The sequence below is a fragment of the Copidosoma floridanum genome, unplaced genomic scaffold (assembly GCF_036245765.1).
Source record: "Copidosoma floridanum isolate Cflo_tuat_1 unplaced genomic scaffold, Cflo_Japanese_pri ptg000020l, whole genome shotgun sequence".
Taxonomy (NCBI): domain Eukaryota; kingdom Metazoa; phylum Arthropoda; class Insecta; order Hymenoptera; family Encyrtidae; genus Copidosoma; species Copidosoma floridanum.
In genome coordinates, this window is record NW_028321897.1 from 12,501,874 (window position 1) to 12,528,125 (window position 26,252).

The 26,252-nt window shown below is 32.2% G+C and overlaps 1 protein-coding gene across 1 annotated transcript in view; it reads right to left on the reverse strand.

Annotated features, from left to right (window-relative positions):
• Nos (Nitric oxide synthase) overlaps nt 1–26,252 on the reverse strand; it is a 2,633,257-nt gene that overhangs the window by 1,886,643 nt on the left and 720,362 nt on the right. The window contains exon 8 of the mRNA XM_089593752.1: nt 15,213–15,314. Within this exon, the coding sequence (XP_089449878.1) occupies nt 15,213–15,314 (102 nt within the window). The remainder of the gene's footprint in view (nt 1–15,212; nt 15,315–26,252) is intronic.

Sequence of the window (26,252 nt, forward strand, 5' to 3'; positions counted from 1 at the left end):
ATATTTATTGAATATTATAGACTATGTTACTATACTTACAGTAACTTCTTAAAATACTGGGGACTTGGTAATAACAAATATCATCGATGATTTTATGGAAAAGTATGAAGTATCTTGAATTATCTGTACCTATAAATGTAGTAACTGATGCCTCACAGTTTATGAATGATATTTGATTAATAAACCATGATAAATCATGCTCTTATAAACAAGAATACAAAATATTTAGTCTTCTGCCAACAAACCAGACTTATTCAGCGATGAAATATCATTTTGATGTTTCTAATTCAGTGCTTAATCAATCCAAAAAAGTAGTAGCAGAAAAAAGAATTTTATCTATTCAAAGTTTTAAACAAGGTACGTAACAAGTTGCATATTGTGATTCTTTATTTATACAATAATAAACATATTTTTTTGCTTGCAGCAATTTTTTGCTGATATCTAAAGAATTAGGATTGAAATAAAAAATATAAATGTTATAAATTGTCTGCTATTTGAAAAAAATTTTTGTTTTTTAAAAATATTTTTAAATTAACTATTTGTATATTATCATCAAATTATACTGACAAACATTAGAATTAATTACAGGTTAATAAATCAAAATAATGCTAATAATCATGTTTATCAATGTTTACAACAGCTGCATTTTTTCTTAATTTATCAGTCAAACATATAACCTTTATAAAAAGGAAAGTGACTAATTAATTCCTTATGTCAATCTGGAGAAAGCAAACCTAATGACCTAGATGTTTTCTAATGTAATTAATAAATATGAAAGTCTCCATACTTCGAGTTTGTCTATGTACAGTCATGTAGAAAACTGTTACAGAAACTTCTTAATAATTGTTTTCCATCAACTTATATAAGCATTGTTTTAAATTAAAGTTTTAACAATTATTTCTTTATTATTGGAAAAAGTTTAAGTGAAGATTTTATTGATATCGTTCAACTACTTTATGTTAGAGACGAAGTTTTGTCTATCATGCCAGGTATTAAAGATATAATAAACGTACTAACACGTGACGGAAAATAACAGAAAGTTTAAAAACAAGTACTGCTGCTCAATTTGGAAGAACTATACGCAGTATAAAAGCAGAAATATCCTTATATTTATATTTGATTTGGTAAATTTGCATCGCTAAGACCAAAGCAATGCGTACTAGCAGGTAGCAACAGAACACATAGCATCTCTTTTTCTCTTAATCCTTAAAATCTGAAACTCACGAGAGCTGGTGAGTTCTTATTTTGAAATGCAAGCTATTCTGCAGATGCTCCTAATATTTTCACTGCCATCCACGCGAAATCTCTCCGGTCTGACCGCTCTTCCTTTTCTTACACTACCTCGTAAATTGGTTACGGAGGGTAAAGGGGCCTACGGTTCACTGAAGTGTGACTTTACGGTATGCTTGGTGATACGCGCCACCGTAATGACTTTTCATTTCGTATATCTTTTTCGTTTCCCACGGGTATATTTTTGTTTTTAAAATCTTTTAAGAACCGCGGTAGAGAGAGAGAGAGAGAGGCGAAAAGAGAGAGGGGTTGGCCGTACGGTTATGCATCGTCCTTGTTAACGTTCTATCTATTTTTCTATTTTACTATTTACGCCCATGCTCATATATGTACCTAGAAGATGGTTTACTCGAAAAAGACGTGACTCAATGTACCGTTTGTACCATTGCACCATTCAAGAATCAGGTGCTTATTTTCAGTTGCGAGAGTGGCACTCTCTTTACAGACATCTATTTTCTCTTTCACTATACAGTATGTATACATATATTTCTCGCTATTTTAGATCGACTACGCGTCGTTGTTGCCGCATGTTTAATATTTTCTCACGTCTTCTTTATTTTTTCTATAATTCATCTTTTGTTCTTAATTTATTTCTTTTTCTTTTACTTTTCTTAATTTTGTTGGTGATTCAATAAATAATCCGTATCAACGCATTAAAATATTATTATGCTCCAACAGAGGCGAGTCCGAGAACTGATAAGCTTGTGCCAGAGGCTTATTTGGCTTATATAAGTCCGTCCGAATTTCTGTTCGTAAGATTTTCCCACTCCCTTCCTTCCGTTCTTGTGTGTCATGTATGGAAATGGAATTATAATAGAACTTTATAGATTTCGATAATCCAACGGCACTTGTGCCCATTAATTGCAATTATTGTTTACCACTTTCTTCTTTCCCTTTTTGCTAGCTTGGATTGCAGCTGTTTGTCGATTAATAAACTTAAGTATGCGTGCCGTAGCCACTATGTTTTCCAGGGTTGGTTACTACTTAACTAGCTTTCTCACCTTTTTTTGTTTTTTTTGTTTTTTTGTTTTTGTGTTTTTGTGCTTTTTTTTCTTTCTTGCTAAATTACCCTGGTGGTTTGCCACCACCGTAACATTGCCGGACATTTGGTGTGTCCCACGCCCTGAGGTGCTGGGCAGGTTCATTTCAGCAGAGATTGTTGGTGTTGTTTGCAGCAGCGTTGCCGAGCAGTATGTGGGCCTCAATCGGGTTACAAGAATTGCTTTCGATTGCTCCAGGTCCGTGCCAGAAAGATCTCTGTGGAATTCCTGGGAGTAGTGGGGTGTTTTAGATTATGTTCGAAGAAAAAGAAGGTGGTCTTAAACGCCACAAATGTAATCGCTTTAGGGAATCACAGTATCTAGCAGTAATAACAATAAGCTTTCGTTACCTAAAATCTGATCGATATTTTTTTCAGACTCCTGTTTGCCTCTTGATTTATTTTTTTTGTCTATGGGATCCTGCATGTATTATGCTTACAACCTAATTAATATTATGTTTATACGTGTTATATAATTTCAGAAGACTGTAGTGCCTCGCTTTTGTTTTGGTAACGCTACCTGTTTATTATATTATTGTTATTGTTTTTATCTTTCTTACATGACCCTTATTATTATGACTATTATTATAATTACAATTTTTTTTATTATTTTTATTATTATTATTCTTATTATTATTATAAATTCTTTTTGTTACGTTTTTCGTTAAAGAATGCTATGAGCACATCTTGTATGATATATGTTTTGTTCGCATTTTATTCGTATGTTATTGTTATAACTCTCCACCTTTACCAATGTGCATATATGTGCTACCATTTTTTTGGTCGTAACATTATTGTTTATTTACCTTCTTCCATCAACGCATTTCTTTTTGTGGCGCGTCCAGAGACCGCAAAAGTTGAGGAAAACTAAGTTTTTGTACGAATTTTGTCAATGTTCTTTATTTACAAGGGGATGGGTTAATAGTCAGAATATCTCGTGGTTGCGCAGTGATCAGTTATTTTATATTTTTTTTCGTATAATTTGTTGTTCACTCGCAGCTCGTCTGAGGATCGCAAATTTATAAAAAATAACGCTTTTTTTAAATATATTTATTTATACACGTACGTTTCTGTGTTTCCTGTCTTCCCATACAATATACTATATAGGTATACTAGCCTTATAACTCTCATATTCTGTATTGACTCTGTCATTGTTATTATTAATACTACTATGATTATTATTATTAACATTAATTAAATTGTTATAACTATCATCATTGTACTCTCTTTAATTCATGGCTAACAGTTGCTTTAAAAATCTGGTGAGGTAGTGGTTTAGGTAGGGGCCTTATGCGCTTTTTATTGGGCTGCCACACATCAATCCTCATTCCCGGCCTTCCCTTTACATCTAGCCTCTTTATGTCGATCATAACTTGTGCCCGCAGTTCGTCTGATCTTCCCTCCAACAAGTCGTGTGTATCCGGTTCCTTGTCTGCCTCTGTTGTTAGAGTGAAGTTTGTTCCTACGCCTCACTGAGCGCTTGGCTAACCTATGTTCTTCTTCTTCTGCGTTTTAAGCCCCTGTACTATTTAACGTTTGCGGCGTGTCACAATAATCTATTGCTATTTTCTTCGAAGGGCTTATTATTTTCGGCGTAATCAAAGAAGTTTTTTTGCACCCTTCTATTACATTCGTACGTACCGACAGTAAGCGGCTTATTCGCTGTATGCTCGTACTGTGGTGTCTCTCCTTCACTCTTCTCTTCTTTTGTCTTGGTTTTTCCTCCTTCCTTGTCTGCTTTCGTTAACACTTGGGTGCCTTTAACTCTCCTCGCCTTTTTGGCCACTAAGCTTGCTTGTATCAGCTGCCTGTCCCAATCATCGAGTCCCGTACTGTGATTTCCTAATTCGCTATTTATTATTACTGGTATTCTGCAATTTGCAACAATAATAGATTCTCGCAATTTCAACCAGTGCAATGAGTACTAGCTTACAACATAATGCGTCAACTAGTGTTTTAAAAGCGTGCTTCTGCTGCTCTTCCCGTTTGAACTCTGATCCTTTTCTCAAGAGTTTGGAGATCGGCTAAGCAATTTTTGCATAATTCTGGATGAATCGTCTATGATATCCAATAAATCCAAGTAATTTTTTGATTTTTTTCGCTTTAGTAGGGCTTTGATATTTCTTCGCTGCTTTGATTTTTTCTTTGATCTGTTTTTATTTGTCCATTTCCTTTTACGTGTCCCAGTACTTTTCTCACGTTTCAAAAATTGAAATTTTTTCGGCTGAATTGTTCAGTTAGCTTTCGAAAACCGCTTTAAAAATTTAATAAAACGCCTTCTGTGTTCTTCAAGGTTCAGACCAAACACCATGAACAACTAGATACTATATCTCAACAAAGGACTAGATTACTTAAGAACTAAGTATGCAAAAATTTTGTTCGTAGATACACTCTGAACAATTTGATTCGTTCAACAAAATAATACAATGAGGTTGTAAGAAGACGTATTTCAGAAATATAGTAAAAAAAATTTCAAGCCAGATTAAAATAAGACGATCACCAACAGAGTTCGTAGTGTAGCTTTCAAAAAATATTTAGATCGATGAATGCAAAGGATTAAGATGGAGTTAATGCAGATATAAATTATCTTCACAACTTTACGCATAAAATATCGTATTGAGGAGAAAAACATACTTATATTGTGCGTTGAAGTCTTAAAAAAATATATATCAAATTAGAATACAATGAAAGATATAATCCCCTTGAAAATAGTTTTTTACAAACCTTGAATGTAAGGTAAGTTTGATGTATTGAGTTCATATTTTATAAGGAATTTCTGAACCTTTATACACACTGGCAATGAATAGTTTTCTTCCTTATGAACCTGTAGCCTTAACAAAATCTGAAATGAAAATATAAAAATGGTCAAGTTTTTTTTGGCGCAGAGTACATTTTGTATGACATTCATAGTATAACACTGTTTAGTAATCGTACTTTAACAAAATCAAACTACTTAATATTGCCTTTTGCCTTAACATCTTTATATAGTTTCTACATAGCAAGGCATTAATGTATTTGATGTGAGGTTTCCATGGAATACCAGTCAAAAGTTAATATTACTTAGTTTGATTTTGTTAAAGTACGATTACTAAACAGTGTTATACTATGAATGTCATACAAAATGTACTCTGCGCAAAAAAAAACTTGACCATTTTTATATTTTCATTTCAGATTTTGTTAAGGCTACAGATTTAATTGGAAGAATACTATTCACTGCAAGTGTGTATAAAGGTTCAAAAGTTCCTTACAAAATATGAACTCAATACATCAAACTTATCTAACATTTAACGTTTGTAGAAAACTATTTTTAATGGAATATCATTACTTCTTAGGAAAATACCATTTTAAAATGTGAAATTTCAAGAACTTAATAATATTGAATGTTGCTCAAATTAGAAAGTACTGGATTGAAATGAAGTCTGTAAAACATAGCTACGGTGATCAACAACAGTCCCACTGAATTTCTACAAAAATTTGCTTATTTTAAAATGTTTCAAGTATATTTAAATGCATTTTTTTTTCAAAAAACAGTTTCTTAAGTCACCAAATAAAATAAATTGTCTTAAAAAATAGAGTTTCAGAATTTTTATCTAAGATGCTCTTTTCTTTTTTTTTATTTTACTAAACTACTTTATCAAATCATTTTTAGCAATTTCTCTTTAAGTTTACTACATAAATTTAATTACTTTTTCCAACAAATTTTTTAGATAAAATACTTAGTAATTATGAACATTAAAAATCCTAAATTTGTTATTTATTTCAATACCTTTAATCATTTTTTTTTGTAATGATTAAATTCAAATATTCTTAATAATAGTTATTTAATACCTGAAGCTTTCTCACAGTAAACAATTATTCATCACAAACATACGAAAGTGGTATCTAAGTTACTAAAAGAATTGTTTTTTTTTAATTATTTCCTATTTAACTAGTACTCAAAAAATTGATTATTAATGTATGATTATTTACTATCCAAATCGCTAAATTAAATAAGGCTTAGGTTAACAGCTTGTTTAGGGTAATCTTAAAAATTATAAGAGTTTCCAATCTAATTAATCAGATTATGTTGATACTGTTACAGCTGTGTTACACGATTCATTTTAAATTGCCAATAAAAGTATACAAAAAAAATATTTAAGTTTATTACTCGTATTTAATATATACCAATAGCCTATTTATATGATATCCTAGTGATAAGTTCATATTAAAAATACTACCTATTTACCTGATAGGAAGAAGTGACAAAGTTACCATTTTAGTCACTGAGAACTCTCAACACTGCATGCTATCCTCTACTGTGAATTTGTGTAATTAGAAAGTACCTGAAGCTAATATCACACTGTTGGCAGATCTGCTTGATTTTAAGAACACGCCCATTCCAACTATACAAAAAAAGAATTTGGCTTGCAGCTAACTTAACGATAAGACCATTTCTTGGACACTGAGCCTGAAAAACTGTTGTTTTGACCATTTCGATGTACACATGTCTCGTTTCCGTTATTTTAACGACTTTTTGACCTTTATTTTTTGGTAAAAATGTGGACTAGAATTAAAGAGACTTCATTAACCAAAAATACATCAGGCATACCAGCACAAATACTTTTTTTTCAGTATTTGAAAATTCGAGTGTGCAAATCTGAAGTAAATAGTAGCACAGTTGCTGAGGCTTTGTCTGCTTTTTTCAAACTTACCTCGTCTTGCGGAAGCGTGACTTGATAAAAAGTTATGAAAAAATTAGTAAGTCTAAAGCTGCACAAAGATTTAATAATGATAATAGAAAAACTGAGTGTAAATTAAAAATATAAGAATAGACTAGCTCTATTGCAAAATACTTATTCGTCACGCTAAGTCCTTACAAAGTACTTATAAATGTTAGCACGTCAGTAAAGTACACAGCACAACACAAGGACACGTACATTAACTAATGATACGAAACCAACACCAATAAAAAATTTGTAATAAGGTTGATCCATGTAAAAAAGAATAGACCCTACCTTGGGATGATTCAACTGCAACTCTTGAACGCCTGCACGCACCGTCCAAAACAAACGTAGTAGTCATAGAAGGTAGGTTAGCAATGAAACTTAGTTTTTGACAAACAGGTCAAGAACCATTTAAAATACCAATTGAAAAGAACATATTAACACAGAGCCCTCACATAGTTACCGTATCGTTAGTGATTCTCTTCAAAACTATTTTTATGCCGACAAAAAATTTTTAAAAAATTGCATTTGAAATTAAAAACATCGTACACTGCTGACCAGATACGATTTTTTTAAATATTGTGTTGAAAATTGAATCCTTGAACATTCACATCATTTACGAATTAGCCTACAGAAGCATGAAGACTTTGATATATAGCATTATATCTATCAACAGAAATTCATTGTACAAGACTTTGAACCACTAAGAAATGGTTGTACTTTATACACAATTGACAGAAATTTAATTACAAGATACAAGAGAGCTAACGGTCAACAGTAACTATATTTCGTATGCATATGGCTACAGCTAGTATGGAGATACAATACTGGAATTAAAGTGGACCGTAATACATCAACAAACCAAACGAGATAATGCAAAAGCTCTAAGTAGGATGAAGAAAATCTGAAAAAGTATCGCAATAAAACCAAGCAAACTATCAAACGTAGCAATAACTGTCACAAGACTAATTGAAAATTTTACTAATATAGTAGTAATAGCTTTAATTTGATTTTTATGTATATATTTAAATAAGAAAAAAATCTACAAAGTTGCCACAGTCAGTTTATCAGAGAGCTTACTTTAATAGATTGAACGGCCCACAAATATTCATAACGGAACATGATACACCTATAGCAATACATAAGATTAGAAAAAATCTAGCATCACCGATTCGAAACAAAACGACCTATGACTACTTGCTGGTACAGGGTTGAAATTGGTTTATCAAATATTAGACCAAAAATAGTAGGTAAACACCCTTACAAGAACTATTACGTAAATTTTTGTACATACGTAAGTTTTGTAAATAAACGACAGAACCATACTTGTTGGCGAGTCTTTCGCAAGTGTTCCAAGATGTACTAAAACGCTTTCCACTAAAATTAACGTTCTTTGGACGAATATATTATAATCAAGTCCTTAAAAAAAAAAAAAATGAACTTACATACTTATTTAGTAATTACGTATAGTACGTATCTAAAATTAAATTTCTGGGAAGGCTTCAAATTTAAAAAATAAAGGAAAAGCATTTGGCAAGAAAATCGGCAATAGAAAAACTTAATCTCATCGTGCCTTCTTATTTTCTTCACCTTCTCCTTGGTTGTGCATGAACAACAATTTCACAGCATCATTCAATTCCTTCACTATTTTATTCACTGCATGTCACTAAAAAAAATTTAATTACAGCATTAACTGACAACTTTAATCATGAACCTACTAAAAAAATTAAAAAATTAAAAAAAAAACAGAAAAAAAGTTTCCAACGTTACTAATACCTAGCGTACTCACATTTTATAACATTTATGTTACATATAAGCAATTACTTATGGCACAATTCTATATAAACAATGCGTAGGCTGGCCAGTAAAAGACTATGCAATTTTATTGAATCTTCCAATGATTTAAAAGCAAACTTTCTACTGCCTACGCTGATTACATCTGTAACGTCACACTCACATCTGTTACATACGGTCACACACTTATTCCAACTTCGCACGTAATAGATAAATGTCATTGTATGTAAGAAATAAGGACAAAGCATCCTTTTGTACCACTTTCTTTAATAGCATAGTACTACATACCAGTAAACGTCCGTTGAGGACGTTCATCAGACATAGGTTTTTTTATATTGACATTATTCAAACATTAAAAGTACACTTAAAATAGTTTTTGTTTTCATCAACGATTTTTTTTAGATAAGTTTGAATTATTTTTAACAAGATCTATACATTTTTTTTTAATAATACAAGGAATAGGTCAAGCATGCGTAAAAGCCTGTATGTTAGTACATTCATATGGACTAATTATATGTAATAAAGTTTGCAGCGTTGCTGTATATATTTCTACTCCACTGACCTCTTTAAACTTTCAGTTGAACTTTTTCCCTACTAACCATGTGATAAAGTTTCTTAAGTAAATCAATCACCTTAATTACAAGGAAAAAGTCGTACAAGACGAAAACGTAATGAAAATTTATTAATCTATTTATACAGTACAAAGAGGTTTTTTTTAAATTGTTAAAAATTTAAAAGAATATAAAAAACTGTAAAAATATTAGCTTACTTGTTTCAAAAGTAAGAGATTAATGATAAGTTAATAAATGTAAGACGTAGAAAAGCTACTTGGCTGAAATATACTAATTTCTAAGCTTTTGAAAAAAAAACATTAAACTAAAAATATTAGTTTATTAAACAAATTATTAATTAATTATTGTCACTTTTCATGAAAGTAAGTTAACAAATATAAGGTCAATAGAAGCTTACACTAAGAATAACTTATAAACCACAACATCAGAAAAAGTAATCGAGTTTGAAATGTTAGGACTGCTCCTGGCAGGGTGGGTAATGTGTTCGGCTCGTATATCAGGGGTTTTAATCTTAGTGTAAGCGTTTGGGTGATTTTTTTTTTATTTTTTATCAGAGAGCATAATTTTAAAAATAAAAAATAGTAATAGAAATATTTTTAAATTACAAAATGTGTGTTATATAGTGTGGAAGAGAAGGGACTGGCGTGAAACAGTCAGGCGGGACGTAGTGGGAAAAGTTGTAGTGGGGACTTTAATGCTAGTCTAGCACTGCTGCATGATAAAGTGGGAAAGTGTACAACGTACGAGTAAGACAACGTTAGGGAAAAGGTGAAATGAAAAAGTGACTTTTGTTACACGTTTTTTAAGTCACTAATCTCAAATCGTTTAATTACTTTGCAGTGCAGAACGTGCCTATAAATGTATAACTTAAAAAAAAAATTAACATAAAAAAATCTTGTTATAGCTCATCTCATTAAGCTACAAAAATTGTATTATTTTGTTGTGGCCAACGGTAGTGACAATAAAAAAAGGGTCATGTTACGTTACGACTTAATACTGATAAATTATTCTATAAGTAAAAACGCAAATTAGTCACTAAATTCATACAACATGCAATATGTATGTACACTAGTTCATACGATAAGTGGAGCTTGTACGTTACTTTTGTGTATACACGTCTATGATCTTCAAGATGCATCTTACATCATATGCTGACATATAACATGAACAGCCTTCTTGTAAGATTGCATGTATGTATAAGAACTGTTGTTATACGTATGTGTGTATGACTTGTCTTGTACGTATGAATAGACAAGTTATCTAAGCATTAATTGTCCTTTTTTAATAATACATACCAATTAAAATTAACAGATTATTTAACTATATTCTAATTTTAATATTTTAAAATCTGAAATAATTACTGCAAAAATTGTTAACTTATTTGTTATGCTCAGTTTTGTATTTGGTATTCCTTTTGTTGCTGAAACAAGCTTGTATCATCACTGATCCAAAAATCATAATCAGAAGAATTAATTAATACTGTTAAACTTTTATATTTTAACTCATTAAACATTTTCGTTTAAGTCTACTTTTTTGTTAAAGCAGTATACAAGAATATCACTTATTGGTTGATTTCATTAAACCAAAGGCCTGTTTTACTTACTTTGACGCTATAAGAACACACCATCAAGAAAAAAATCGCTTTTTTTACTAGTCACCTGTCCTCTAAGGTCTTACTCTTAGCCTACTCTTGACTACCATATTTTTTGAGTACCTTTATACATATAGGGCATAAGGTTTTGCTTGAAGAATTACAGATGTATCTTAAGGGCATTAGTGATCTCGGACTACGCTAAGGAGTGAGGTACAGTGAGGAAAGCCAGCTAAAAATGTTCTGGGGATAGCAGAGAAAGCAAAAAGCTGCAACATCTTTTTTTTTCCACGAATTTATTCGTGTAGTTTTAAAGCCCACTGGAGAACACCGCACAAAACATTTGAAAACATTAAACAATTCGTTAAAACTATCAATCATGGATGTTAGTTGGTTATTAGTTATATAATAAATACCAATCGTTGTTAGAGTGATCTAAATGATATATGTTTAAAAGAATAAATTTTTTATAATTCTTTTATGAAGAGAACATTGTAACGAAATTTATCTATATGTATCAAATAAGGACTTCAAATTAATAAAATAGTAACAAATTCAGTTCACGAGCTAAAATCAATAGGAACTACGAACGATACTGAAATAAAACAGTTAAGACCACATGCCTACCAAGTCTGGTAATAACAGAAGCTTAGTAGCCTAATCATTAATGAATTAAAGAATTAGCTTTGTCAACTTCGATCTATCTTTTATTATACTTTAGTAAAATACGCAATAGCTTTAATAAATACTCAGTTATTGACTGTACCTTTGGGGTGATGTGAAAATCTGTCTTATCAATATTAACATGTAAAAAGGCAACAAACCTCAACATACTGAGGAACAATTGAACACACTATTAACGTTATAGATTAACTGAAAAAACTTTTAATACTTCTCATACAATTATTTTTGTAACTATCATGTTCCTTATAAGTGTATTTCTGAGACAAATAAGAACGCAGACATGCAACAGATTCAAGTAACGAGAAATTTGGCTCTTGAGCTGCTCAATACTTAGTTAATAAGCAAAAATGCATCCAAGCGAGCACTTTCAATTACTTGTACAGAGGTGCACGAAATTTCAAATGCTAAGTCAAGAAAGATAGCATGGCCTAAGCTAGTATTTTAGATTACTGGTCATAATATGACTTGTTGTTAATTTATCCGATAAAAAATCATGTGAACCACACAGCACATCTGGTCGCTGGGTATAAGCTCCTTAAAACTTTTTAAGCTTATAAAATCTTATTATGTGTAGACAGTGGAGTATATATTGTACTTGGCAATAAATTGTTACCAGATAAGATTGATCAGTATATTTAAAAACATGCGAACTGCAAATATAGTGTTACTGAAATAAGGCTTTTAAGCAACTACGCTTTTTTCTAGTTAGTAATTAATAACTAAATGAATATTAGAATATTTTGAAATATAAAAAAAAAAAAATGAAATTGATTTCTAAACTAAAAATCTTCGGGTTAAAATCCAAGTGGTTATCCAACTAAGCTTACAAATAACATGACCAGAAGATCTAAAAATGGAAATATGTTCTGCAAGTACCAATATTTTCAAGGAAGGGGGGAGGGTGGTTTGATCATTCGGAACGACATGCATTTATTTATTCTAGGGGAATAAATATATGATTGAGACCAGGAAGGTTAGGTGCACAAAAGAAATACAAAGTGATTGCAAAATAATTATTAAATATATTTAAATGTATAATTTAGTATGACAATATATCGAATGTAGCTGAATACAGTGGTGACGGTCTTAGCTTACAGAAAATAAAACGTTACAATGGAAATTTGTTGAAACACAACTGAATTACAAACTTTTCGAGAACTGAAAAAAAACTTAATGTAAGAATACATAATTCATTTGTTAATAGGTGAGTATCATTTTTTTAAATCAACATATTAAATCAACGCTTTAAATTAGAATCAAATTCGTTATTAAAGCCAAAATAATCTCTTGTTTTGTATCGATAAACGAATAAATTATTTTAAAAAATACCCATTCTAACGTGGGTCTAACATGATATACTGAAACTTGATATAGTTCTCCATATACATTAATAAACCAAAACTGTAATCAGTTTAGAAAGTAAGTGTATAATAAGTTCTGGCACTATTTTCACCTCAGCCGTACCAATCGCATAAAAGAAGAATAAGCTAAAACTATGTTCGAATACAAGATCTTTTGGGTTAATATTTTCTTTACCCAAACTATCAACGATTAAACATTGACATTGATCCCTTTGCTACATGTATATTTTTGGACTGATCAATCTCTTTTGATCAATAATTGTAATATATATCAAAAAAAAACTTAGTTGTTGACACGCCATTGAATCAACAAGTTGTGTCAGCTAGACGGCATGGTGCGACAATAATACAAAGAATCTTAATAAAATTTAGGAACGATGGATAGTTCAATTAGCAAACTAAGACAATTACGTCAAGGAAGCCACCACAAGAGATTTACTGCTTTAGCGACGAGGAATTATCAGGAAGATAATTCTCGAACTCGTTTAATCCGCTAGATTAAACGACCCCTTCTACTTCCCAATACGAGTAAGAGGGAGCCGAGCAGAGGTGAAAGGCTTGTAGTCCATGTTCTTTGGCTTTTTGAGAGTGATCAGAAAAGAAAATAACAGACGGTTATCAGACGTCCAGATTTTTGGAACTAGTCAATCTGCTCTAAAGGAAGCTCTTCTTCTTAATGCTGCTCCCGTTCTCGCTCTCTGACCCCTGCCTTGTTCTCCTTTTTCCTTTTCCATGCTGCCAAAACTGCTGCTTGTTTTCGAGCGTTTTAGCGCTTTTTCGCCCCCGGTCATGGCCCCATGCGTCTAGTCCCCACAGTTCATAGTATTAACCGGTGCTAAGCCCTTACTCGTGAAATTTTTTGTTGATTGAATTTTTAATTTTATTTTGCATAAATTGTATGTACGTAGCTGTTTTACTTTTTCTGAATTATGAAGTAAAAGCTTTTAAGTGTGGGCATGCTAGCACGCCGGGACTACGAAAATAAGCATGTAGAGTTTTTGCTTGTATTTTAATAATTAATAAATCAAGATATATGATCACACTATGTACCTTGGAATAAGTTGCTTGGGATCTCGTTTATTTTGGTAAAAGTATGGGCAAGCAAACGCATTGGATCATCGAAGATTGTTGGTTTGGGATGTTTTTTATTTAGGGAACAAAAGAAGGTACGGACAAATAAGTGCATTGAATTGTTGGGAACAAGCGGTTTTAAATTTTGTTGATTTAGTAAATAAAAAAAACCGCAGAAAAGTAAGCGCAGTGAGTTTCTGGAAATGAGCTGCTTGGGATTCAAGTGATTATGGATACGACTTAACTTTAATACCATGTTCTTTATTTAAGTGGTTAAAAGAATTTATTGCGAATCAGTGACAACTCGCATTTTACTCTTAATTGCATAGTAACTCCTTAAGTCGTCTGGGTTATCAGGAGATATGTATTTAAATTTAATGTTTTCTATGTTTGCGGGCTGTATCTCCAAGTTTTAGATGTTTAAGCGTAATGCAAATGCTTGGCCAATCAGAATCTGTCTGCTCACAAGTGTGTGCGAGTTCTCAGCATGATCATAGCATACTAATTGGCTTACGTCTTTATTTATATCAGCTTTCGTAAAATAAACAATTTTTAGATCAGGTTCGGTAAACATATAATTAACTACAGTTTCATAACAAATATTGGACCATCTTTTGCAGAGTCGTCTATGATAACTAAGGAACAGTCAAAAAGATGTCTCTTTAAGAGCTTCATAGAAGTTTCTTAACAAATTTTTTCAGTGAAGCTTTAGTCACGTCTCTTTTACAATAAATTAAATAAAAATGATCAATGCGTGCAAAAATAAAAAATTACTTATTAAAAGCTGTAAAAGAGTAAGGTCTGAAAAATATTTAAGAACCTTGTAATACAAAAGAAATCAAAATAACAGGGCATCCGAATACTACACTATGCGATTAATCTACTTTAATGATTATATTTTCTTATCTTGTAAATAATCTTAATTCTATTGTATTAGTTACCAAGGATATTTCTTACTATGCTTATTAGAAAAACATATTTTTCTACCATTTATAAGAGTAAATTTGTTTTTCACAATTCTTTTTTTGGCAAAATTTTCAATAGTCATCATCTTCGTCATTATTCAAAAATAGCTATAGTTTAAAAAATTTATCAACAATTTCTCACCTGAAAACTGTGTAATACTGCTATATTAGATTCAATTATTGCTTTATCCTTCCAGAGAGATGAAAATATTTGTGTGTTCACACCCATTTGTTTCGCAATAATCTAGAAAAAAAGGAAACTATTGTGTCGTTAATGATAACACTCAAAATATGTAAAGTTATTGTCAGAAAAATGTTATGGCTAAGAAAATATTTAATTAATGAAAAATGTATTTTGCAAAGCTTATGTAATTGTGATTTTATCTTAAGTTACAAATACATGTAAAAAAAAGTTTAGTTGTTATACATTGATATCTTTAAAAAATTATGAACAGACATCCGACCTTTACGTAAATGTTTTAATGTATATCAAGTAAGGTATGATTTTTATGACCACTTTCAGCTACTACTAATTTTGTAGCAAAATGAAAAGGCTTTTGCATCTGGGTGCACTGTCACTATGCACTATTTATATACTACTAATGAATTAAGGCACTACTCACATATGGTAAAAAGCCTATATAATAGGTATTTGTATACTGTTATGAGAACAAAAAAATAGCTGTAGCAAGATTGATCTACAAAATAAATGCATACACTCTTACTTGTATAAAATGTTTTCTCGCATTATGCATTTGTATTACCTATTAGTCAGTAAATAGTGATGTATATGATTTTAGTAACTTGCTTCTGTCAATTCTTGTTCTAAACTTAGATGGACACTAAGGGTAAGAGCCTTGGGACTCCTGACAAAAGCGAAGCTGCCTTAAGTATGTGGCAGTGGATAATCTGACATTAATTTTGATGTCTGTAAATACACACGAATATATACATGCCAAAGCATACGCACCTGCCCATACAAACCTATCTATGCACTTACGCACACATTCTTAGAACAAATATTTAACAGTTTATTATCAAATACGTAGGCATACATTTTTCATTGCAAGAAATGAAATTATAATAATAAAATTTACAAAAATTCTTATCTAATAGGAATGACACGAGAGAAATCTGTAAAGCAGACATTTACTAATGCAGTAAGGAGAAACCAATGTAGATGTATGTATATAAGTATAGCTAAAACAACATCTGTCCAGTCCCACGTGGTCAAACAGATGCTGTACTACGATATACACTATTATTTAGGTACAATGGATACATTTACCTGTGATTATTCGTGCATGCACGTGCTTGATGATGAATCAGGATATTTTAGTTAAGTATTTTATTTTGCTACGAATTTCTCTCCATGTAGGTATGTATTTTTTACCAGTAAGAATAAGCAATAGCTGCAGTAGCTGCCCTGTTGCAGCATGCATATGTTGACATGTTTGTACGCGTTGGCTAAGTTATAAATATCAGTGTAGCATATATACATACAGAGGCCAGCTCAGCGAGCAGCTCACTAGCCAGAAGCAGCAGCACTGTACTATTCATGTACAGGTACAATTGACAGAAACTGAAGGTTATAGAAGAGGGAGACTACGTGATCATGTCGCAAAATTACGACAGTTATTAGTAAATCATTTACCAAGCCAAAATCCCAGACATCCCATAAAAAGCGTAGCTTTAAAACTTTAAATTTTTTCAAGTAAAAGGTAGTTTTCTTGAGTTATGTATCGTATATTGGTTTTAATAATAATAAACTATCTAGCTTCTGAAGTGCTGCAGATGTGAAGAGATTCCTTAACGACTTAGATGATTTAAAAAATGTGAGAATATCAATTTTTTTGTCCGAGTAAGACTTGAACTAAATATGGATTATTGCACCTCGAGGATTCTCAGATTGTCAGCAGTATCTTGATCCAGCAGTCTTTGTTGTGATTACAAAATTTAACAATTAGTTCTTGGTTAATTATATTGACAAATGCAGAAGTATAACTGCATGTCATTTTTTTGTAGTACTAAGACAAACAAATGAATTTTTTTTTTATACTTTCAATAAGGTTTCCTAATTATTAGAAATAATAATAAACTCCTGAGACAAAAGTACGTTCTCTGACAAAATAATTCTTATGTCTCTCATGACTGGAAGTAATAAAATTAAATCAACATGTAGACATCAATTGATACATTAAATAATAAACCATGATAAAAATAAAACTTAATGACCTCACTGCTTAAGCTATAGACCAGAGAAAAAGATTAGGAATCAAGACGGGGAGTTATTTATCTTGTCTTTAACCACTGTTTAAGCAGTAGTTTGTGGTGTTTAAGAGACCTGAGCCACGTATTATCTAAAAGAGTTGTTAAAAAATTGGTAATTATATTATGCTATAAGTAAGAGCATACGATTAACCAACACTAAGAAGTAAAGCTAATAAAAAAAAGAGCTTACTCTTTGCTACCAAAAACATAAATAATCAGTTTCTTATACTGCAGCTACTAAGCGAAAATTTTGAAAAATTTGAGGTAAGTTAATAATACCAATTAAGCACCTCGAGCCTTCAGAATCCAACGTAACAGTTTTGGTGCTGGGGTAGGCTTCGTTGCAAAAATGAATTCTTTTTTTTCATTTTGAACCGTGATATTTTGAAATTTTTGGGCAACTATCGGGAAGCACATTAAGTGCAGTGCAACAACAAGCCCAAAAAATTTAAGGCGATTACTTGTATTTTCTGGTGAGTAAGGAAGAACGAGGATCAATAACCATTTTAAAAAGGACCGTTATAAAGAAAATGACTAGTGTTATATTGACGCTGATCATTTCGTCCCTTGCCTCAAAATAAGTAAGAATTGTTTGTACCTTCCCAATTATACATACTTATTGTTCCTCAGGATCGTTTCAGAAAGAGAAGGACGTTCAAAGAAATATAAAAATGAGCAAACCTTACATGGCTAGTTTCGCTCGTTCTAGGAGCCCACAAAATATCGATACAGAATAGAAAATAAAATAGAATTTTTTCTATCTAATCTCTTTTTTCTGTTTTTTATTCCTTCGTGCGTAGTCTAAGCTTGACTCACATAATCAAGCTTACATCACTCTATCAAAAGTAATAAAAAAAAAGGAAATAATAACATTGTCCAACTACAAGGATGAAATAGACAACGCAAGGGATAATTTAAACAAGAGGTTTTTGATAACGCAGAAAAATTCAGATACCGCTTTGCTTGAACATGACGCGGGGACACGGGAGCACGAAACGTATGCACTCTAGGAACAGATGGATAAGAAAAGTCAAGTTCTTATGCTAAGGATATTTAAAAATATGAAACCAACAATTTATTGTAAGAAAAATCCTAGTTCAAATTTTGTAGAGGCAATAAATAATACAGCAGAAATAGAGGTGCTAGAAACTGGACCAAAAAAACTAGTATTAAAGGAGAATGGGATTAAAGAAAATTAAGTGGTAGACAAAATACATGATCAAGTAAATATGGAAGGGTTAGGCAAAACAAGTTCTCTGAAAAAGTATACCAAAAGGGTTAGAACAAGAAATTACAAGTGTTGAAAAACCTTTCGTCCCATTCTGCGACTGGTCACCTCTGCATCAAAATAATACAAATTATAATAACTTTACATCAAACAATAAGATAGATAGAATAATTTTGGATACGAAGAAAATTATCATCACATGTGCGTGAATAGAAAATATCTTTTTCCTTCGTTTGACCCACTAACCAAACCACCGATAGATTAATAGTTAGAGTTTTTTTTAGAGAATACAGGGTAACATACGGGATGATCCTTAGCATCAAACTATGCAATTTTTTCCTAACACTAGGCAGCAAGCAGATATACCATTGGCTTCAGGCATAAATTTTAATATATTAGCCTACTTAAACAACGAGGTAAACGGCATACCGCTGTATAATGAAGACCCCGTGCAGTCTCCCTTATTTAAACAAATGATTAAGATGGTGTAGCCAACAATATTTGCCTAATATAAGAGATATTTTATAGGGCTTTGGAAAGAAAATTGCATGGCATAGTGGACGATCAATTCCACACGTGATTATCATTATTAAACTCCATTGACGCACTTCTGTCAGCTCTCTCTCTCAGGGATTCAGTAACATAGGAGGAGTAAAAACACTTTAGGCAGAGCTTAAGACAGTTACGCAACAGAACGATAAACAAATCATGGAATATTGCAGGTGAGTTCAGCGGTTGCACAACGGGATCATGATGGCACATGAGGTGAATTCGTACTTGCCGCAGGTCAATAAAGAAGCTAAGATAAAAAATAGATCAGACGGCGAGCCAGTGAAACAGCTTTCTTATGGCTTAAAGGCTCCGTATAACTGGAACGTCGTGGGGTTCTAGCCAAAGATGTTCGAGGATGCTATTGAAGCAGCTATTACTGTTTATGACGAATTAAGGCTTTGCCGATCAATTATAGAACAAAAGAGAATATTTTGAGCAAATAACGCAGAAAGATAGTGTAATGGCATGGTGGGCCTTATCGGTAGAGATGCGTTTGTCGAGAAGTCAGATACGGACGAGTAAAATGGTATGAATGATACAAGATATTTTTCGTATTGCTGAGATCATGATGCACATTCTATTAGTGGGTGTGGAAAATTGTGGCAGGATGCAAAAAAAGGAATAGTAAAAAATTCTTACGTTGACAAGAAACCCAAGAAAAAAGTAGATAAACAAGCGTGGTACGATAAAAAAATGGCCTACAGTAATTGTTACCATTGGTATGAAAATGATAGGAACTTTGATAGACATTAAGGAAAGTATCGTAAAATCCCTTATAATTGAGGCAACTGCTGCGAGGGAATAAAACATACTAGCAATAATAACAACATTAACTATAATAAAAATTATTATAGTAACAGAAGAGAAGGTCATAATTATAATATATACGATCACAGAAAAGACGTTTATCGTAACAGGCAGAACAACCAGTATGGCCACCACGATAATCGCATATAATTATAGAGAAAACAGTTTTAACAAACAAAATATGGGAACATGCAACTCAACAACCAGGAATTTGAGCTTGCAGGATATTTGACGTGATCCCCAATCATTGAACAAAACAGTGCCCTAAATAAAGATCACAGGATAAATTAAAGAGCGTTTAAGAAGAGTGTAGATAACAGGAGGCATAAGGTGTCAGACACTTGTCATGTTATATCATAGTTAAATTGAAGGTTTTCTTAAAACTCCTCCAGAGTTTTTACTAAAAGAAATGGCTATTGTGTATTTTAGGACGTCAGCCATCAGTTATTGGATTGTGCAGCCCCCTTAAATTTGTCTACCTTATCTATAGATGTTTATCGAAACAAAGATCATCAGTTGAGGAAGCTGCATAGACTTCGCTGGTTTATGGCTTATTGTTTCATCAGAAAATTAAAGCAGCACTTGTATCCTGTAGCATAAAATGCTTACTGAACATACGTTAATAAAGAGAATACTGCCATGCAGTTGGAATCTATTATAAAATGTACTGTGATTCTTATCCATGCAGTGATGTGAGTATCAGTTTCGCAGTTTATAAGGCCATAACGTGATATTTTTAGTACGGGATAATCAAAAAAGGCCTTAAAGCGTGGTACTTATGAGGCACAAAAAGTATACGAAAAAAGAAGTTTTATGCACTTAGTAAAACTTATCAAGCTCAATTATGTCTCTGCTTTTTGGTCAACAGTATCATTAAACCATACCAGACACATGAAAGTGTAAGTTTTTCTGTAATGATTGATCAGTCAACATAAAAAAGCATTGGTCCGTACTTGAGCAAACCAAAATATGAAAGCTTTAGTAAAGAATGAGAGGATAAAAATAGCTCAAAATCACTTATGAAAAAGCAAGTTGAGACATCTTAACTTCAAGTCAAGGGAAACTATAATTCCCAACATATTCGCTCTAATCTTATAAAACATGGATATGATATATTAAAGAAATAAGAATGCATTGTTTGTTCTTGCTTGACCTGTGAAAAATTTTTAGTGACTTATTAAAGCTATTACGATTCCACGGATTAGGTTTAAATTTTTGTCGTTATTAAAATTTATTAACATAATATTTTAAGCCATTAATACCACGTATAATTGTAAAAAAATATTTATATTGAGTTTTTGATTCAAAATATATAATTACAGGTATAAAATGTTCTTACTTGAAATTTTTAACTTTATTCGCTTACTAGATCTTATTTACTATCGTCCACATACATGATTACTCGAAAAATATTAAAACGCACGCGAGCTTATAAATGTGCGTTCACATGTGTTCATTTTTAATACATGCGTGTAGCTAAGAGGTCAAAGAGTCTTATCTTAAAGTTAGTCGGGGAAGCAATGTAACACTTAAAAGGTAGGCATGAATAAGCTTTTACAGTAGCACGACTGACCCACGAGTTCTTACAGACACGCGCGTATACATGTGCGTTTCTCATGGATGTATAGTGTACTATTCTGTACTATAATACAATACGTTAATGGAACAAAAGAATGATGCACGTCAGCACCATTTATCATTACAGTTTTCTGAAAACGCGTTGATGATCGCTTTTTCCTTCCGTCCCTAATCAGTATAAGTCAAATAGCGACACGTTATCTTTGCTAGAACTTCAGACGTTTAGTTGAACAACTTTTAGTGTGAGGATAGAACAATTTATTCTTGAAAGGCTAGTACAAAGGCTAGCTCTAGTACAAAGTCGTTTAAATGTTTTGCCTACTCTATCACATGGTCCTTTTTAAATTTGAGGTTGAAAAAAAGGCCACTTAGCTGCTACTTAAAAATCACTCATTTGATAAATGAAATTTGTAAAAAAAAATTTGTTCTCATATTGTCTACTTACACCATAAGAAAAGCGTATTATTTTAATTAAGACTTTTGAACTCGTTCCAATAAGTTCTACAAGTTTTCTCTAAAAAAACATTAACAGTACTAGCATTGTGACGAAAATATTCAGAAATGGAAACTTAGTTTCTCTTTTTCAACATATCTTTGTTATCTTGATAATACATAAAAAAAAATGTATTCTCACCTTCTTAGTATTCCAATTGCTACCTTTAACATAATTAAAAATTAAAGAGGATTTACGTTCAGAAAAGTTAAAAATTCCAAGGCAATTATTTTTCAGAAACTTAATTTTTTTTTTATGAAAAAAAAATTTTTTGGCTAATTTACTTAAAATAAGTGAAGCACTAACTAACTTAAGCCATTACTTTAAGATTTTCAAAATTTCCTACCACTTAATACAAAGGCTTGCAAAAAATTTTGTTTAGTTAAAACTGTCTATTTCTACCAAATACTGTCAATCAATTATTTCTTCAAAATTCTGATAAATTCAAATTTGATACTCACAGGGGTGATAACGAATGCTAAAGAAGGTAGAAAGCTTTTTTCAGCTAACTACCTAGTTACACGTATTTATATTCATAGCTTATTGTACTGGGTAATGTAGGTAGAAAGAGGTCTAACTAATACGAAATTCAGTATATAAGTAAATATTCAGTATACTTTATTCACTAATAATTTAACAAAGAACACTAGGGAACTTAAAATAATTTGCAATAATTTTAAATAAGTATCTTTTATCCACACTCCATGCATACTTATGAAAATTAAAAATTGTTTGTACTATACAAACAAGCAAGATGATCCAAGAAAAAAAGGTATGAGATAGACTGCGCCCCCGATAAAACGTACAAAATAACAGACATTGATTTATTTTCGATCGTAATTATTACTTCCTCAGTTAACAAAAACATATTTTTTAAAGAAACTTTGACGCAGAAAATGATGGTTATATTTCGAAACAAACAACTTACTATTATAATGTAAAGTTGTTTATAATTATTTATGAAACAATTTTTGTGATAGAGTTAATTTTTTTAACTTACAAACAAATAAAAACCAGGTGGGGCTTCGGGACCCCTGACAAACGTGAGAAATTTATAAAAACGGGTTTAAAATTGGAGGTTTTAAGTGTCTATGATAAAAAAAAGTGTTTTGTTTTACTCTGAATAATTTTTGTTAAATAACTTAATATAAGGAATTGATTTATTATAAATACACATTTTTATCAGTCAACATCATAAGTTGAAAAAACAATAATCAACCTCTGTTTATATTTCTTTCTTTATCAACGTACGTAAAATGAAACCTCAATTACTATAACACAAATAATTATAATATGATTTTCAATGAGTCTGATTTTTTATTTAACAATAAAAAGTTAAGGTTATAAAAACATATAATTTTTGTTAGTTATTTATAATTATTACATTTGATTATTTTAATTGTAAGATCTTCTAATTTATATTCTGTTGTAGTATAAATTTACTTATTATAAGAAAAATTTTAAATGTTTTCAATTTATCAAGCATAACCTAACAATGGTATGTCAAAATATAGGAATTTCCGCCAATTTATTGATGGGTAAGTATTAAATGCAAGTAATTTAATTTATCGACATTTCCCATGTAAAACTCGATTGCCAAGGCAACTGAAAATTTTCCGTTAAACTATAGTTTAAAAAAACATTGTCATACGTAGCAATTAAAAAAAGTGCCTCCTCGACCAGGACTTGAACCTGGAACTCTTTTTTTGCCGGGGAAGTGCGTTACCAGTTTTACTATCGAGATCTTAGCAACTCCCTTCCTCCATTGCTACGATTTAGGCTTTTACGGCAATTTAAGTCCAACGCTTTGCTCATTTGGTATGTAAGAATAGTACAATATACTCCAATTTATCGACGGGTACGCATTGAATGCTAGTAATTAAACTTATCAATATTTTCCATCCAGCATACGATTGCCAAAAAAACTTGAATTTTTCAGTTGAAACTACAGTTTGTAAGAACATCGTTATACGTAGTAATTAAAAAAAAAGCCACCTCTACCCAGACTTTAACCTGAATCTCTTTTCTTGCCAGAAAAGTATGTTACCTATTTAACCATCGAGGTCTTGATAACTCCGCTTCTCAATTTTAACAATTTATACTTCAAATTTTTTAGTCTGACGCCTTGTTCATATGGTACGTAAGTATATTGGAATTAACTCTAATTTATCGATGGGTAAGTATAACATGCAAGTAATTAAACTGATTGACATTTCCCATCCAACATACGATTGCCACGGCAGCTTACAGAGACCTCAATAGCAAAATTAGTAACGCACTTTCCTGGGAAGAAGAGAGTTCCAGGTTCAAGTCCTGGTTGAGGTAGCTCTTTTTTTTAACTGCTTTGTATTAAAATGTTTCCACAAACTGTAGTAGTAGGTAAACCATGATGGTTCTGGCACCCCTCAGCTCCCCCCTGAGGTAGTGATGGGAGGAGAGGCTCTAGCTATAGCTTTGGGTGAAGAAGAGGCGGTGGAGGAGAGGTGGTGGTGGGGGAGAGGCTGATTGGGTGGTAGAGAAGAAGCGGTAGTGTGGGAGTGGCTGATCAGGCGATGGGAGGAGGGGCACGGGCGGTAAAGGTAGTAGGGGTGGTGGGTGGTGCGGACTACTCGGATGGTAACGTCAGGGGAAGGGGGCCTCTTCCGGATGCTGTGACGTTGGATGGTACTGACAGCTCTCTTCCTTTTCGACCGCGAATCAAGCTCCAACGTCATGAGGATGGGTCTGAAAGGTGTGGGTAAAAAGCTCAACGTACAGCACGAGAGGAAGATGATCAAGCATGAAGGTGTATTTCTTATCAGTAAATGTAGTGGATCGCGTATCCCGTTTAACTGCGACCAACGTTGGCTTACTCGCACAGTACCTTGCCAAGTAATGGAGCTATTTTTTTTTATCCATACGGATGTGTTAGCCGTGGCCGATGACTTTTCGCTTCTTATTTAGGCGTATAATGTACCAGTGTAATATTTTTTTTCTCAGCAAGAGCGGGTGCAACGAGTCATGCTTGGATACACGTATGTGTAAGCCGTGGCCGATAACTCTTCGCTTCTTATTTAGGCGTATAATATACCAGCATCAAATTTTTTTCTCAAGAGCGGGTGTATCGAGTGATGCATGTTGCCAGAGAACGTCTATACCATTTTATAACCGAAAGCGTATCCCAACATTGCTTGGCTTACTCCTATTCACCGCAGTACCTCGCCAACGAATTGAGTCAGTTAATACGATAAAGTAATTTTAATCGGCGCAGTAATAAGGAGACATAAATGAAAAAAGTTGACATAGATTCATGAAGAACTAATTTATTGCATAAGTATTGTGTATTAGGTATACATTGATTAAAAAATATCGTTTTGTCGTTGCTGCTCTTTTAAAATCCATTTTTTTAAAGCTGTAGCATTCTTCACAACACAATAAACTGAATTAAATTGGTGATGCATTCAATACCATCCATAATGATTTTTTTTAAAGTTGGACACTGCTTAATATCATAAATGTATCTATAAAAATAATTATACTATGCACATATTTAGTAAAGCGTATAATCATACTATGAGTAATGTACCTAATAAATAGCACACGGCGCAACCATTCGATTTTTTCAAGACCTTTCACGTAAATAACATCATCTTCTTTAAAAATGGCTCGAAAGGTTGTAGCTAGATCCTCGTAGGGAACTTCTCCTGAGCTCCAACGAAGACCGTGGTAATTAAACTCCAACCATCGATTTTCACATTTGTTCAAAGGTAAGAGCTGTGCCCAAGAATATGGGGGCTTAAAGACAAAAACTGACGGTGTAGCATTTTCTTGTAGAGGTATAATAGCGACCTCTTTAAAAATAAATTCGTTGTGCATGGTTTTAAAGCCTTAAGCATCAACCACGTACTTCGTTATCTTAACGTTGTGACGATTATTAGTTAACTAACCCCTCTATCGATGTGTCATCTCTTTATATACAACTGCTAGTCACCACTAGTTATCACTTGTATCGCTTTCGCAGAGGTAAATCAGTATAAAAGAAAAGTTCAAGCTGCTTGTCGTTCATTTGAGTACGTTAACGCGAGCTGTAAGTATAATGAAGCAACTCCGTGAGAATTTTGCTAACGCCAACGCCGTGGAGCGTTACGTGATTTTCTGTGAAATAGCGCAAATAGAATATCAACGCTTGCTGCATAGTGATAATATGACCGAGATACGAGATTTTATTGATGATAGTGAAATAGTGCTTAAAAGTATTTCTGACTATAAGCTGT